The sequence below is a fragment of the Pyrgilauda ruficollis genome, unplaced genomic scaffold (assembly GCF_017590135.1).
Source record: "Pyrgilauda ruficollis isolate IOZ18807 unplaced genomic scaffold, ASM1759013v1 scaffold70, whole genome shotgun sequence".
NCBI lineage: Eukaryota > Metazoa > Chordata > Aves > Passeriformes > Passeridae > Pyrgilauda > Pyrgilauda ruficollis.
The window spans coordinates 1,989,421-2,007,164 of record NW_024528822.1 but is presented as its reverse complement, the minus strand read 5'-3'; the positions used below and the strand labels follow the sequence as shown (position 1 = coordinate 2,007,164).

The 17,744-nt window shown below is 36.0% G+C and overlaps 1 protein-coding gene across 1 annotated transcript in view; it reads right to left on the bottom strand.

Moving 5' to 3' along the window:
- Positions 1 to 52: 52 nt before the first annotated feature.
- TARBP1 (TAR (HIV-1) RNA binding protein 1) overlaps positions 53 to 17,744 on the bottom strand; it is a 32,090-nt gene continuing 14,398 nt past the window's right edge. Inside the window, exons 15-30 of the mRNA XM_041485474.1 lie at positions 16,085 to 16,278; positions 15,064 to 15,319; positions 14,791 to 14,979; positions 11,378 to 11,577; positions 11,158 to 11,229; positions 9,855 to 9,975; positions 8,957 to 9,067; positions 8,242 to 8,391; positions 7,011 to 7,097; positions 6,256 to 6,452; positions 5,675 to 5,756; positions 4,173 to 4,344; positions 3,733 to 3,924; positions 2,675 to 2,799; positions 2,058 to 2,194; positions 53 to 887 (exon numbers count right to left, since the gene is read on the bottom strand). Of these exons, the coding sequence (XP_041341408.1) occupies positions 722 to 887; positions 2,058 to 2,194; positions 2,675 to 2,799; positions 3,733 to 3,924; positions 4,173 to 4,344; positions 5,675 to 5,756; positions 6,256 to 6,452; positions 7,011 to 7,097; positions 8,242 to 8,391; positions 8,957 to 9,067; positions 9,855 to 9,975; positions 11,158 to 11,229; positions 11,378 to 11,577; positions 14,791 to 14,979; positions 15,064 to 15,319; positions 16,085 to 16,278 (2,451 nt within the window). The 3' untranslated portion in view covers positions 53 to 721. The remainder of the gene's footprint in view (positions 888 to 2,057; positions 2,195 to 2,674; positions 2,800 to 3,732; positions 3,925 to 4,172; positions 4,345 to 5,674; positions 5,757 to 6,255; positions 6,453 to 7,010; positions 7,098 to 8,241; positions 8,392 to 8,956; positions 9,068 to 9,854; positions 9,976 to 11,157; positions 11,230 to 11,377; positions 11,578 to 14,790; positions 14,980 to 15,063; positions 15,320 to 16,084; positions 16,279 to 17,744) is intronic.

Sequence of the window (17,744 nt, the reverse complement as noted above, 5' to 3'; positions counted from 1 at the left end):
AACTTATACAGCAGTGGTCATTAGAAGGCCTAAAGCATCCTGTGCATATGATATGTAAGCCTCTGTTTGGAGTATGCTTATTTTTTTTTTAAGCAACAGGAATTTTTACACTGGTGATATGTTTTCAGTCAGTATCTCTACTAGAAGTATGTCCAGTTATTTATGACAATTCTCAAATTATGGCCTTTTGTAGAATTGGATTACCTTAGTGATGCAGCTTTATTTAAAGGTACAGACTGTTTACAGCGGGATTAATAAATGTGACTGTAGAAGGCATTTAAACAAGGAGCAGCATTGAATGTAATTATGTAAGTGGAGTTACCTTCCAAAAATCATATAACCTAGTATATCTAGGTGCTGGAATAATTTAAAACTATGGTTAAAGGCACAACTTAAATTTCAAGCACAGTCACCACAACTGAAGTTCCTGCAGTAAAAATCCCGTGTTTTGAATTTGAGATTGTTCACAGTACTGTGCTGACATTCAGCAGAAAAAACACACACAATTTGCAATATAAATAGTATTTATTTCCAATGCGACAATTTAAGGAGGTAAAGTATTAAGGCATTTAAAAGTCACTCTGAACACTACAGAGAACAGAACATGCAAAGTTAAGAATCCTCGTTCACCCTGAGTTTGTATCTCATCTCTTCAGAACTTCATGTCGTAGCACCGTAGGAAGCCGTCCAGCTGTACAGTAAGGCACGAGACTCTGGGCAGTTATTGCTGCTGTTTCTGCTTGATCACTTGTTGTCTTGTGTACTCCCAGATCAGCAGAGCTCCACTCACATGAACATTGAGTGACCGGATAATGCCCTGCTGAGGAATTTCCACACAGACATCCAGGTGGTGAATCAGGTTGGCTGGGATTCCTTCATGTTCATTTCTAGTAAAGAAGAAACAGTAACTTGTATCTGAGAGAGGGCATGTGTGTTCCAGAAAGTAAGAAATACAAATGTCAAAACAGCATCCAAGCGCCTCTTGACAAATGGCACATCTGCCTACGGGATAACTGATGACAAGAAATGAATTGTTTAAAAACAGTAATACATTGCAAAGAAAGCATGGAGAGAGCTGACTTAAGTTCTGATGTACAAAACCTGCTGGAAGACTCAGTTTTCAGTTCACTGGTCCAGCAATAGCTGAGCACCCAGCATAGAGACTCTCATGGTGAAATCACCATGGTATGAAGCTGCTGGCACAGCAGGAAAGCTCAAATGCCCACTTCACATTCAGATCTTGGCATGAAGGAATGTCAAAAACTGAGTACACCAGACGATACTGATGTTTACTGGCAACAAAACTATTGTTTTTAGTTAGAGGGGAACAAAGTGATGATGAGCGCTCCATTCTGACGACAAGCTACATGTAAAAAAGTTGGAAAAAAAAAATCTTTGTCCTAAGAGGATAGCCAGGCCCTTCTTCCTGGTCTCACTCAGTAGCCCTGCAATGCCAGGAGCTTTCTCACTCTTATGTGCTTTACTGCAGATTTCTTTAAGTAGCCTCCCCCACTTTGTATTACATCTGAGGCTTGTCTGCTTACAGAAACTGATAACTGCTTTTCTCTGAAGTTGTCCCTTGCTCTGCTTGTACTGCCAAAACTTGCTATTTCATCTTGTGCCTCTCATGCTGAACTTTTAAATCACCTCCCAGCCATGCACACTCAGTCTGCTCCAGCCCTCCTCACCAAGCTCAGCAGGGCAAACGCAGCCTCCTCCTGGCTGAGCTCACCACAGACAGGGCCCCAGCAACTGAGCTGAACAGATGGTGTCTTCAGCACTCCCAGAAAAATACAACTCGTGCTGTTGCTACCTTCACCCCTTATTAAAAGGTGTTACAGTGTATGGATAGGTTATTAAATGTGAGAAGGGTCATTCAGTAGATAGCAGTACTTCATGGTCTTTAGCACACAAAGCCAAGGACTGCTCTTTCCATGATCATTTCCCATTCCAGAATCATCTTTACCGATGTCACTTGGTTTTCATGTGACCATACTCTGACTAGAGAAAGGGATGGACTGCAAGATGTAGGTTTACAAAACTGTGTGTGCTCTTACCCCAGCAATAATAGTGATTTCTCTGGGAAGCAATATTCTGTAAGATCAAAACTTTTAGCTGTTTGCTCCACACCAATAATAGTGTAGCCTTCTGTTTTCTTCTGCTCTAAATAATCAACAAGCTGAGATGGTTTCACCTGTGCATTAAAAGTAGAGAGAAATATAAAAATATATAAATATCACCTTTTGTAAACTTCTGAAATTATGGTAAAAAAAGAAAAAAACAAACAATTTACTTGGACATTTGTTAAGATGAATGACTTTCATCCCCAAAGACTGTCCATGTACATATATAGCTTAACATTTTAAAAGCTCTTCAGTAGCACAAAAAGTTAGTGGCACAAAATATCCCCACCAATACCATGAAGAAAGATGTAACAATGACAGCTGACATAATCAGTTTATCACAGCAATAAAAAATTGCAAGTATTTTCTAAATTATTTTTGTAAGATTCACCCAAAACATACAAGATTAAGTGTCAGAGGTAACAGCAAGAGCTTCCATTAAACAAAAAGATATTTTTATCAAGATAAAAAATGTTGAGGCTCTGCACTATGCATCTGACAAACTGAAGATTCTGAGTATATTTTTTAGCTATTAAAATGTTTCCATTCACCTCGACAAGAGGGAGCCACTGCTCTGCAGAAACACTCAGATGCTGAAACTGCTTATCCTGTATATAATGAAGACTGCCAACAACTAGTGCAGATGCCCCAAATATTTCACTTGTACGACATAAACCTACAAAAACAAGAAATAAAGTCATTTTTGTGTAGAAAATAAACACCAAGCCAGAACACCAAGTGAAAATGACAAAGAATGCAAAAGAGAAATGGCTACTTTAGTTATCTACTTTTAATTAGTTTCAGGTCTTCCAAGCCACACTTTGATCCATACAAATTACAGGAAAAAATTGTTTTGTAACTTAGCAGAAAGATAAAAATTAGAAAAGCACTGTGTCTTGACAACACGCTTTTACAATACTAATTATACAAAGTAAGGAGTTAAGTGTCCAAGCCTTAGCAAGGATGGTGGTTTGATACATCCACACACAAGCTTAAGCTTTAAACCCAAGACCTGTTAAATGAAAGAGGATGACACATAACAGCATTACAGTGCAGACAGCACTAGCTTGTGGGCTTTTCATTGCTCATTACAGTTATTGAAACTGCTAACATCAAACACAAACGGCAATAAAGTATTTGCAGGATTTATTATGTCACAGCTGACACGTCGTGAAGGCAGTCTTAATGGGGAAATGGGACTCTGCTGTCCAACAGACATGAGAATCTTGTAGGTTTACAAGATTTGATTTGTTACAGAAAAAAATGAAAACCCAAGTAATTTCCTTTAATTGCATACACAGTTGAAAAACTGAACTGTAGCAAATGCAGAATTAGCAAGAAACTGAGCATGATTTACAGCAAAATTCTACTATGCTATATGTAAATACTTCCTTTTTTTTTTTCCCTGAGAAGTAACTGTAGAAGACCCCTCTCTCTGAAGTGGGTAGGATTTTCTTTGGCTACCAGTTTCTTTCAGGAAATTGATCTATTCTTCTGAGCAGTACTTAAATAATTTTCTAATTACCAACATAAAATGAAATTAACTTCTATTCTCGAAGTGTGCTCCAAGGTCTAAAATAAAAGTTTGACTATGTGCAATCAACCTTACCTCCTAAATTGGTAGGTTTGTCAATAAGTGAAGCCACCACAATCAATCTGCTGTTTGATTTGCCAAGTTTAGCAGCACGATCCTGAAATGCCATTTCCAAGTCTAAACTAGGAGTACTGTTCTTCCAGGGTATAATCTTCTTCTGAACATCAGTCCACTCTGTCTGGCTGTCTGCTTCAGCCAAATGTGAACCTATCACAACAAATTGTATGTTCATATGGATATGCAAGTGGAGTGAAAACTAGTGCTTCAATAAAGACGATAATCCAAATGGTAATACTGGAGACACCATTCATCATCATCTGTTATTTTATGGGACATGTTCTGCTCACAAAGATGCAAGTTTACTTCAACTGAAAACCAGAGGTCAGACTGAATACAGATGTACACAGCTATCCCACACAAATAATTACAATTACTACAGATTGGCTATATTTTACCCATGTCTTGCTGAGACCAGTCACTTGGTTTCAGATCACGAAGCTCCCTCCGGGAATGGCACCACTGAAATGCTGCTGGCAAAGGAATGTCAGTGAATCTGTCAAATTTAGAGAGGGAGATCCATTCATCCTCGGCCAGTTCCGAAAGGCGGGGAAGGATGTAAAATATTGTCTGCAATGGAACACAGTGTTGTCAGCGAAAAGTCACAAAGCAAGCAAAATACATAATGTATTTTTAATCCCTGGTAGTTAATGGAACATGTCTACTGTCTAGCCTCTTATGCTTTTAATACTTGTTTTTTCTTGGTACTTAATACAGCTTACCAGTATGTCTCTCAATATTTATAACTTTACTTATAGTGCTATCCAAAACTTCCATAAATCGAGACTTATTCTCTAATTAAACTTTTCCTGAGGATCTGCACTGATTATTGTACTGAAATTCTAGAATACTGAAGAATTAACACTATGCTTCTCAGCACAAGGGTCTAGAGAAAATCTTGTATGTGTAACACTCAAGAGTTGTCAAATACTCTTAGAACTTTCTAATAAAGGATGTGGATTGATTTAATGTCAAAAGAAAAACAGTTGAAAGCGTTAAGATCTAGTGGTCAAATCCAGCTCAGCACAACCAATACACCTAGCTAACCATGATTTACCAAGGAGGGAAAAACACACATCCCAAGGGAAAGGCTGAGTAAATTAAAGAGTTTAAAACACAGACTTTTTGTTTATTCCAATGCACCCTTCAAGACAAAGGTGAAGATGCACCCTGAATACATTTAAATGCTTCACAAATATTAGTCTTGCTTTGTGGGTTTTTTAACTCCTGTTAAGGACTTGTACTTTCCACTGTTTAGCACATTTGTGTTCATAAAAATATTTCACAGAACAACATTTAAAAGAAGAAAAAAAATTCTGTCAAAGATGGCACTGTTTCTGCAAAAACATACACCCCATTCATATCCATGAATATCCTGTATTTTGAACTTAGTTCTTCTGTCTCTTCTATTTATCTGTACCCTTATTTTTGCCTTCCTTCCATTTTCAGTGATGCAAATGTTTATTCAGCTGTTCGTTATTTGAGCTGTGTCAAAAAAAGTGGCTGAAAAAGGTGCTCTGGAAGTGATGTATCTCTATCCCATTCACATAAACCTCAAGTAACTTCTGGGAACAGATGCCTTAAAAATCCTAATAAACTACCTCAACTAAGTAGATGCTCTTCAGTTGCTAGAATGGACCTTTCCAGTCACAAATATAAAACCTGATTAGTTCCCACAGATAGGCACATTCATCACACATAGCTCTTCCTAACTGACCTGGGTTTTTAACACAGTATCAAGTAGGAAAACTAAGATGCAATCTCAGTCTACAGCCCATCTGGGTGAAGTAAGTTTTGGGGGGGTTTAAATGAATAATAGTTGATAATTTCATCCCACATTAGAAGATACCAAAAAAGATAAAAATACAATTGCAAAACTAGACAAATAGCGTGGTCTTGCCTCTAGACTATAATCCTCAACTGGATGAAATGTTGCAAAGAAGAAGTGATCTTGGATTCGCTGCCAGTTCCTTCTGGCATTCCTGCAAGTGCAGAAAGTAATGTAAGATACATTTAAAAAACAATGTAAATTAAATTTTAAAATTCAATTGTAAGATTGGCATAAAGCAACCTAATTTATTTACTGTATCTTGTATAGGAAAGAAAATACTTCAACGAGTATTTTTAAAAAATTAACAGCATTCAGAAAATAAGTTTTACTTATGTTTCAAGAAAGGCCCAAAAGAAACAACTCCAAATTCTATTATCAAAAGGAGTGAGTTTGGCAGGAAGTATCCCATGGAAACAGGATACTAGCCTATGGTTCAATGTCAGCTTTTAGCTGTTAAACAAAAAAACCTAAGTCAAGACTTCCCTTTGCTGCCTTTTTCTGTACCGTGTCTTCGCACACCAACTTCTTTTTAAATATAGATAAAAACCCCCATAAAACCCCATAAGAATTATCAAGTGCCATTTTAGAAAATATAACTTGCTGCAAAAGGCTCAGAAGAACAATGTTAAGCTGTAAAGAATGTTACTAACCCTGTGCCGTGCATGTTTTCCACCTGTTGAAGGCTAGATTCAATAACTGGTGTCAGGGCTTCATATTCTTCCACATGCAGCATTCTGCACATACCCCAGATTTTTTTAAGGGCAATTAATGCATAAAGCCGAACGCTGAAATTGTGGCTGAAACACCACTGCAGAACAACTATGAGGGCTTTCTTCAAAGCTGGCTTCTAAAGAAACAAAGAAGCTTCTTTCATGTCAAATTTTAATGCACAATTCAGAAGCTATGAGTGGCCCAAGAAAAAGTTCCTCAAAAGATACCCCTTTGGAAATCACGAAGCTTTAAAATTATATTAATTTCCTCCTTTTCATCTACTGAGGACAAAACCTGCAGCATCACTTGCTCTTTGAAAATGTATTCATTTGCTTCAGAAATCATAATTCTGCCTATAAGGAAACCTCTACATACTTCTGATTAAAAGAGCAGCAAGAAAAACAAACCCAGGTGCATCCACATGTTTACTTAAAACCAGAGTAGCTATTCTAGAAAATTTCACAGGTAATCAGGCTCTATGTATCCAGAACACCTGCTAAGTTAGCTAATTTTCCTAAGTCCAATATTTTACAGAGCTGACAGGAAGAAGTAGTGTTTTGCATAACAAAGGATACCTTAGTAGGAAGTAAGCATTAAAGAGATATTTAAACCATTTTGGCAGTCTGTTTTCAATTCAGAACTCTGTATATGCACTGGAAGTGAATAAAGAATGAACATTCTTACAGAGATGTACCTTCTCTGAGGTATTTTGAAGAATGATGTCAAAGTGGGCCAACACTGACAAAAATGTGCAGATGCTTTTTTTAAGCTTTTCTTCATCCTAAAGTAAAAATAGTAGTAAAAGTATGTAGTAAGTAAAAAAGAATGTAACAATAAATATGCATCTATAAAATGATTTTATACTTTATGCATTTTCACACCATGTTATGCACATGCAATAATAATAACACTATTAAAAATCTATGTGTTTCCACAGCCAAATTTCTGAAAATACAAGGTTGATATTATTAGGATTTCCTTCTTCCTAACACGTTATTTGCTTTTTACTAACACACCAATCAGAATGAAGTACATAGTGGTATAAGTCAGCTAAAATTCAGCCAAGTTCACTGTATTCCCCCAGGAATGCAAAAGGTCAGCACCATTCCACAGCCTCTTGCCTGGGGCTCCTGCTACCCAGAGCTCAGTCTGCAGCTCACACTGCAGTTGCACACTGAGCCACCTGCACTAAATGTATTGCTCAACACCAGGAGAGCCTCTGAAAATGCAATCCGTATTCCCTTCTCATAAATCTACGTGTTTGCTGCTTGCTCTGATGGTCTGGATGGGCCCACTGTGATTTAATACATTTGTTATCAGCATGAAATCACTTTTGATCCAACAAATTATCATCTGCTAAAAGGACAGCAAATTCCAACAGCTCGAGCTCTCCTCAGTCAACCCTTTCACAACTTTAGGGTATCATCACTCAAACCCTGCTTCAGTTCTAAAATCTCATTACAGAACTCCACCGTGAGAGAAGTCTGTACTAAAAGCTGCAAACTGAATACGTATTATGCAAGTCATGTTCTCGCTGACAAAGAGGATGGGACAAAAAAGACAAAGGTGGGCTGTGGAAACCACAAGTAACTTGGACCTTCAGGCGAGGATCTAGGGCATCCATGTGGTCCTGAAGGCTCTTATATAGGACTACTCTTGACTCACTATGCCAGCTCCACTCTGCCCAGAATAAAACATCATGAAAGGAAATCTCTCAACAGGAGGAATTGACTTTCCTTTGGCCATTTTTAGGTCGCAAATTTCTAAGTGTCTCAGATTATTGCTCAGAATCACTAGCTAAACTGCTCAGCAGCCCACTGCTTTTAAAGGAAGACTGGAACACACAAAAAATAAGGTATGGGGTGACAAACTGTACCCTCTTTGTTCAAATTACTCTTCAAATGAATGCCAAAGGTCTTACTTACATAGCAAAAGCAATCCCAGAATTTATGAAGGAATTGGGGATACCTATGTAGAGTCAAGATAACAATCCATTCTATGAAGTATTTCACAGATGCCTGATTATTACTGAATCCAGCCTGAAAAACTCTGTCAAGAGTTCCACACAAAAAAGTCTGAGAAAACAAAATCAGGCAATCCTTTAGTATATCATTAGAGTTATTTCCATGAAGAAAAAGAATTTAAATAAAAGAACATTCTCCCCTTTATCATAGTATTAGATATATTTTTCAAGATGCAAATGAAAACATTTTAAAACCATGTAATTTCTTTATTATACTTCTCAAATATTTTCTTATGAAGCAGCATTTGATGAAAGTAACACTTGTCCATTTCTTGACTGTTCATAAACTAGCAACGTTTTTACTAAATGAAAAGTTTTCAATCAGACAGTCAGCACAAATTTTTAGTTAGCTTTAGCAGGAACAATGTGGCCTCCTAAAATTCACAAATCGAAGAATCAGTTTGCAGTGTCCTCTAGAAATGCATGATAAATCCATGACTTCAGACAAAGAATTAAACAACACAACTTCTACAACATGGAACTTCCACATCAGCCACAGATTACATGCCTTCTATATCCTGCTGTAATTTAACATATGCAGCTTGCATGACACCACATTAGGTCTTGAAAGTAGGTACTTATTTATTTATTTAAAAATTAATAGTAAAAAGCAATACCTGGTTAAGCTTTGGGAGAAGAACTAAGAGTGTCTGCCATACTCGGTTTTTAATTCTATGCTGCAAAGAGTTTGCATAATAGCGTGTTCTAGATCTGGATACCAGTTCATCCTGAAAGAAAATTAAAAGGTTTACTGCGTATTCTTCCTTTAAATTTGAATACATGTAAATACACTTTTCTGTACTAAGAAAGCAGCATCTACTACACAGCTAGGAGCAGCACTGAACATAAGCCTAGGAAAATATATTTACTTAATTTATTAAGAATTAAATTTTGAAGCTTATAATTAAATAATATCATAAGCAAATATCTACTAAAGCTCACTTTTCACTGCTTGGTCGATCTCACAACACAAATATTAATAATTTCTCTGCAGTACTTAACTGAGAGAATGAGGGGCCCACCCATTCCTAGTTCTTCAGAACGTATGGGTGATGTTCTAATAGCAGCTGCAGTCATTTGCCACTGACTTTAGACTCCTGACAATGCATAAGCAGCTATGATATAAACAAAAATTGGACCCCAACCTTCTCCATTATTTCTATCTATAAAGATATTCTGAGGAGACAATAGCCCTCTCAATATAAGAGGTAGTCTGCAATAGTTAAAGTGAAATGCAGTGCTTCAGAATGCAGCCTAAAGGAATATTTGTAATGGAACAATGGTTACAATTTTGATAATGTTCCAGGAAGCTAAAATATCCACTAAAAAGAGAGAAATAAATCCAAAAGGCAATTTTTACTATTCTGGTTGAATTAACCTCTCTCTCACAATGAAGAAAGCCGTATTACTCAGCAAATCTAGAGAGGCTACACAAACATAAATGCATCCTGTCAACTGTAAATATTTTCCATGTTACTAGTTGTGCATTTATACACCAAGAGCAATTAATTTTACCTTATCAAGTAATTTGATGAAAATGTCTTCCATAAACGTCTTATGCAAGGTATTTGATCCATCCAACCAGCACAGAAATTTAACAGCACAAATGCGAACGTAGTGATCATCTCGATTTGTACTGTAAAATATTGATAAAAATAAAAATCAAACTCTACTTGTTTAGACAAAGGTAATTCCTAAATTATAAAAAAGCATCAGATATAATCTGGAACATACAGCCATCAAGTTGTCTACAGTGAGACAATATGCAAATACCCAGAACTGGAATTTTAAAATCTGTTTAAAATCTATTCATCACTGGATGAAAAAAATTAGTGAGTTCACAATCCTGAGTCTATCTAGAGTTCTTTATAACATGTATCTAGAGTTCTTCAGTAACATCTAGGTGTTTAAAAAACTTTTGTATAGAAAAAGCTGCATCAGGAAACTTTTGAAATTTTGTGCCTGTAAACTGTAATCTTTTAACAACTAACTTATGCTTATGGTTTGGACAAATATCCAATCCCAAACAACACTTCATTCCTGTTAGTTAAGTACAGACATCCAGAATAATTAATGGCAAGTGTAAAATTAATGACATTATAGGTTGTGACAGCTGCAGAGCATCGCAAGAAAATACATGATTACCAAAAAGCTCTTGGAGAAAATACAGGAGTAGTGAACTTTTGCAGTAGATTTTTTTTTAGAAGTTCAGGTTTTATACACTACTAAAATTTCTGAATACAAGGTGACAGAACTTTTTCTCTGACTTTCTTCCACTGAATAAAAATGGGAGTGAAACTATAAGAAAATTCAACAATCCAGTAGCAAACATCCTCATTTCAAAGGCAGGAGGCAGAGCCTTTGGCAGTAGACACAAGAAAAAGGCTTGCAACCAATGTTAACAAGCCAAGCTCAAAATCTGGCTGCATTAAAACCTGAGTTTCTTAACTGTCTTTCTCACAATGACAAGGTATGTATTAGCTCAGCATCCCAAAAAGCATGACTTTATTGATGTGAGACAATGAGGAAGTAGTTATTTCAGCCACAGTCAGATTAACAAGTGAGATATATTTTCCTAAAAATCCACTTTTCTACAGTTTGTATTTGAATTATGAATATAATGTGATGTACAACCCTTTCACCAGTATTTTAAAAGGTTATGAATATATTCCTTGTGGGTCCCTTCCAACTCATGATATCCTATGATGGTATGATAAGCAGCTGACTTCAAAATCAGCATCTTTCCTCTCAGAGCATCAACCAGGACAAAGACACAATTCACACCAAATACTGTAAGATGTATACTCAAAAGCATTACCTTTCTGTAACAACATTTGCTGCACATTTTTCTCCAAGATTTTCTATGAAGGCATGCACATCCTGAATGTGTCTTCAGAGATGAAAGAAGACAAAGCAACAAAATTAGCTGAGTAACATACAAAATCTGTTTTCAGTTTTTCAATAGTCATCTTAAAGTTTAAAAGGAAAAAAAAAACACACATTTTAAAATAGATAAATCACAAATATTTTTTATATACCTTTGATCTTTCCTAAATACAGTTCCAAAGACACAAGCCTCAGTGATAAGTTCACTATAATTTCCAGCATTTAAGAAAGCATTTGTCAAGGCACTTCTCTCATCAACAGTGGAAAATATCCAAGACTGACAACAATGACTAAGGACTACATTGAAGACTCCAGTCTTTGTAGTGGACAGATCTATGAGCTTGAAAATTATCTGAAAATAAGAAATAAAAGATTCAAAATCTAGTTTTCAGAAGTGCCAGATCTGTTAGAATAAAACTGCAGTGATATCTATTTTAATAGGCCTCATGGTCTTTTACATCCTATCTCTGTTCAGGTTAATGCGGTCTTCAATCTATTTATAATTCCCTGATATAAGAGCAGGTGAATGGGCAACAATTGGCCCAGTATATACTTCTAAACCAGAACTGATCTTTGTTTAAACAGATAAAATGCCAGATGCTTTAAACAAATCTCCTGATAAGTGGAACAAATGAGCCAGAGTTTACTTCACGAGCACAAACCTAGTGTTCTAATCAATCCTTACCAATTTAGGAAAAAAAATTAAACATTAACCAAAATTTCTTACATAAGTTACCATATCACTAGTTCTGTTCTTTAAGGAGGATTACATTCATGTCAAAGTTCATATTTAAGTTAAAGTGCAAAAGTGTCTTTGTAGCATTTATTTTTTATTTTAAAGGAGGGCACATCTACCATATTTGAAACTGCTGTCTAAAGCTTCTGCAAAAAGAAAAGCAAAACAAAACAAGATGAATGGCCCCAAAATATTTCTTTTCCTTCCTAGGGTAAGTGCAAGAGTAAATTTCACTTACAAAGTAAATTTTTTTCTAAGAATTTACAAGCATCTGGGAGACGGTGGAGATGCAGAATGAACAGGTAAGGCTTTCTAAGAATTCCTTTTCAGACATCAGTTAGAGCTGTCCATGAAAATGGTTTTTCAGAAGGTGTAATAGCTCCTAATAGATAAAGCTGCTTTGCTTCCCTGCATTGAAATGACAGTTTTGATAATGTGACAATTCTTTGACAGTAATGCTGGCTTTTCAGAGAAAGTTGTTCTGAATTACTAAGCATTAAAGCACCAAGAAGCTCAGGAAGAACTTAAAACTGAAATACTGCAATGCAGTCTGGAGGAACACTTGCTGGAAAGAAAACTCTACACTAGAAGCATGTGGGGTTTTTACCAAGAATTCAAACCTATTTTCCATTGCAAAGACAGGCATTGTAACTTTCCTAGTAATTCCAAAATTAAGTTATTGTTTCACCTGTAGGGAAGCAGCACAGCATTTACTATGCATTTCTCAATCCTGAAATTTTTTTCAACTGTTTCACTAATGTAGTAAAAGTTCAGCACACACAAAAGAAATTTAATATATTTAAGTTCTAGCATAATTAACATAAGAATAATCACAAAGAAAAAAGAAGAGTGCAGCAGAAGAAATTAAGCTAAAGAACACAGTGCTCCGGGCACCTTCTGTGGAAGACCTTCTCGGTATTACCATAGCACTAGTCCCTTTTTTGTCTCAAAAATACCCCTTTGTTCCATCCCTTCCAACTATCAAAAAGACAGAGTGCACTGTGGTAGACAAAATTTAAATTGTGCTTCTGTGACAAGTGAGCATCACGCAGGTCCATATTTTCTTCTCTTTAGCTACAACTACACAGCCACTGCACAGCAGGGCAATGGCAACAGGGACTGCCGAGGACTGGAATAAGAATATACATAAGTAGGCACTTGCTTGGGAACTTTATCTTCATTTTCTTATGAAGGGGCAGAAGGTGGCTCGACCAGATGCCCTTTGTTAAGTATAGGAGACCTTCATTAGCTCCTTGATGCCTGCTGTCATGGTACGTCCCACTGCAGACAATGGGATAGCTGTCACACAGACTCAACTCTCTCAACATTGGCAAAACACAACTTACATAATGCTTGAAATACTAATGCTGAAGTTAAGGCAGCAATTGTAAGAATTTAACCAAGTTTTAAGATCAAGAAAAATAAAATACTAACTATAGCTCATTAGTTATTGCAACACCGAGCATACAATTAGCTGTTACAGATATTCATTAAAAGTGAAAGCCAACCAACTTCTACAATGGAAGTGAATTTACCATCTTTACATACATATCTAATTTTGGCTTGGGTCCACAGGGAGACCACAAATACAAAGTGTTTAAAATAGAGAATGGCAACATTCATTTGTAGCAAGTTAAAAAAAAAAAAAAAAAAAGAGAAAATAAATGGGGCTACATTTCAAGGTAATTAAGGCTAATATGGACATATCACAGCAGTTTTAAATAGCTAGGTAATGTCCATCTTTCTGTATTTTATTAAAAACAATTTTGGTGTGTCTGGGCTGAAAATAAATTTGAGACATTTGCTATTACTTACAGTTATGAGTGTGACACCAGGACAGGGCTACTTATGGTGACTTCAAAGGAAAAGTGCAACCCCTCCTAGTGTGATTTTTGTGCTAAGGGGAAAGCAGCACATGTGGTACTAAATCTAAGCAGACAAATATACTGGTAGATAATTCACAATGTATTACTGCCCTAGTTAAAGTCTTGCACTCACTGTGGACTGCCCTGCTTAGAGGGGAATAAAAAGAAAAAAAAAATCCCCAAGAAAGATTACGCAAAAAGAAACAGCTAACAACTTTGCAGTGTGTAAAGCCAATAGGAACCAGCATCCCAGTGCTGCATACAGTTTTCTGGACTTAACCAAAAAAAGAACACCATGCTGCATAAATCTTACAAAAGAATAATAAAAACTGCATTTTTCTTCTTCTTAAATCTTGAAGCAGGCCTACCATGCAGTATTAAACTGAACTCTAAGGTGACTGTGTGTTTTTTGTTTTCTCCACCTGGACCATGAGAGGAAAAGAAGCCTCTAAAGAAACAGTAAAAATGCTTTATTCAATAGCATCTACGAAGTTATGAACTGTTCTAACTTTTCATCTAAGACAGCATTTTCACAAAGAGTAAACTATTAGAAAAAGGCATAATTTTCCCAGAATATTAATAGCTTATGAGAGTTCAGGTGTCAAATCCTAAACAAAATAGTCAAGAGGAAGAGGAGTTCTATTTTTACGTAAAAATAAAATAAATGAAAACACCTAATTTTACTGCATGCAGAAGACACTGAACAGTCTAAAAAAACAAAGACACAGTACTTTTCATTTTCTGTGCCACAAGATGAAACAGTGTATTTGTTTATCTTCAATCTTATTCTCAGGTCTTTTATCTTAACACTCTCAAATCTGGGCCTTTGCAGAAATGAAAACTTCACAGCAATAGCTGAAGGGAAAACAAACCATAAAATACATTTTCACATCCAAACAAAATTTATGTTCCCTTCTCAAAAAAAAAAAAAAAAAAAAAAAAGAGAAGAATTCTTGAAACTGACCTCTTTTATTTTGGTATATGCTTGACCTTTTGCACTTGCAGCAACAGCTAGAACCTCAGTATCAAAGATGAACTGAACAAAAGCTTTTAGATTGGCCCAAAATATTAGCTGGGTGTTGCTCAAAGAGGATATAATTTTCCAAGCCAAATCAAATGCTTCTACGCAGAGAGCCTCTGATGAGTCCAGAAGCTGTAAATAAAGAGATAAGAAAGTGTTACATTTAACAAAAAAACCAACCAAAAACTATTAATACTGTGCAGGTTGAACTTTTACCTTGGGAACAAGGATTTTCATGCAGTCAAACACAGGTGAAACTTGGTCTGAAGGAAGAATAGATAGGGCTTCTAATGCAGACTGTAGAATTTCTTTCGACCTTTCAGCTGTAGACAATGACATTACTGAAGTTTCTTCATTCCCTTGAGCCAGTGTTGCAAATGAATTTAAAACAAAACGGAGGCAAATCCACTGGTCACGAACATAGCGTGCAACAATCTTCCCCCATCCTTGAGAAGTTGTTTCTTCACATAAGCTGTGAAAAAAATACTTTTCTTAAATAAATATTGTGCTAAGTTTATCCTGCACATTCCTACTCCACCAGGGAGTGCTTAACTGTACAAACTCACTGCATTGTTTCAAGGTGCTAAGATTTATACAATTCAAGGCAAGAGTGGACAAGTACATGGAAAAGAAATCTAAAAATGACGTGGCTTTTAAAAGAGAGAAATCAGTAATGGGCTTAGTCTCATCAGTCAAACCCCTGTGAGAACATTCAGTGGAAACATCACTATGTGCTGGCTGTGGTTTTTGTTACCCAAGTATCTGGGATTTGGCTCTCTGGCTTCCTCTGGGTTTCCCTTCCCAACAGTAAATAATTTACATTTAAACTTGCTTGTGTACATGTCATGGCTTTCTGCAGTGTATATATACATATTTAATCTGGCCTAAGGGTAAGCAGTGTTACATGTCATGGCTTTCTGCAGTGTGTATAGATATATATATATATATATATTTTTAATCTGGCCTAAGGGTAAGCAGTGCTCATAGACAGCTCTGGCTTCACAGAACTAGAGGACTTAACAAAAGAACCTTTGGTCTGATCAATTACGGCTGCTTTAATGTTCCAAAACCTGGATGTTAAGACAAAAAAGCAACTCAGTGAATAGTTTGTGTACAGAATTCTTCCTTTTTATCTTAGCAAGAAGTTGTGAAAGAACGGGAAAAGCCAACATCTTAACCATTGCTTCACATTAATCAAGTATGTTCTAGAGAATTACTGAGGCTTTAGCAGACATACCTATTTTTTTCTTCAATATAAGATGGCTTCTTTAATATTTCATTCAATTGAGAAAAGGAAATTAATTTCTTCAGAGCATCCACAGAAGGCAGAGATTCCAGGTGTGCTTTTAGCTCTCCATCCATGATCTCACACACAGCTGCCAGTGAAGCCATGCTAGCTACTTTTCTAATTTGTTCCTTAACCTTCGGCTCCTAAGCAAAACCAAACCATACATGAACAAACACACACCAACATCTCACGCAATATAAATAACCTACTAATAACGTACTTCTAATAATTCTCCTCTTGGCATCACCACAGACATCATAAGGTAAAAACTCTGCATCCTTCTACTTTTGTATTTCTTCCCCTGAGCCTAACTCAGCTTGGCTTGGGCTGGATCAGCACAAACGCTCACAAGTTACAAGCACTGACAGAAGCATAAATTTTCCAAATTACAGTCACTTGTCCATTAAGTGCAGGTAGCATGGCTGTGATGGAACTCTCCTGTCTTGCCAGGTAACAGTTCACACACATTGCTGGAGAGCAAGTAGAAGAAAAGATGTGGGTCTACTTAATCAGAAGCCCAACACAGTGGCTGAAATTTGCAATACCACACACTAGCTGCTCCAAGCACCCAAAAGATCACAACCATGCCATGGTTATTTTGTGTGATAAACACATAAATTCATAAGAGGCATGAAATTAAAAGTCCCATTAAAAAAAAAGCCAAGAAGCATATAATGCCTGTATAGTAAGAAAACCTTGACGTTATTTAAATATCTCCAAGTTACATTTGGCTATCTAGAGCACAGGGAAGACTTTTCTTATCTGTAGTTACTCAGCATTTTCTTCTTTCTTCTGAAACTGAAGAGTTACTTTGTATGCAGCTGAAGAAACCACCATGAAAATATAACTCCCCCAAATTCCAAATAAGTTGGTAAAGGCCCCCAGTAAATGCTAAGTTTGAACCAGAAAATGTTTACTTTGAAACTACTGGAAAATGTATATAATTCACATAAATTAAGGAAAAAAATAAAATTAAGTATTGTTTTTTAGTACTGTTCCCTTAAAACACAAACCTACTTAATAAAATACTTACACTCTTTTAAGGTGTTATTAACTGTTCTTGAACAAAACTGTAATACCAAATAATAAGACCAAACTTTATATTGCCCAACAAATCTTAAGTTAAATCTCCATTTTCATGAAGTTATTAATGTTTCTTTACCTTTTGAAAACGTATTTATTTCAGATATATTAGCCTACCACATAGGACTATGGGACAATCAACAAAACTATATGAAAATGCCAAAGCAATGCTGGGTTCTGGAGTTTCTTTTTCTCTGTATGTTCCAGGTTTGAAGTCAATAAACACAAAAGATATTTTCATTTAATAATTACTGGATCAGTAAGATTAGTTCATATTTGAGGAAAAAAAGTCTTTGAGTACATGTTTCAAGATTACAGTAAAAATTTTACTTTAGCTATACAGACTTCTAAATAATGCAATATAAAAAAAAACCAAAGTACTAAAAATCTTAGCTACAAATATTATACATTCATATTACACTGCTAAATAAAGACATGTGTGTTAGGGAATATATATGCACATACTCATTCACACAAACTATTATTTAATTTCACATTATATAATGCATTATAAACATCACAATAG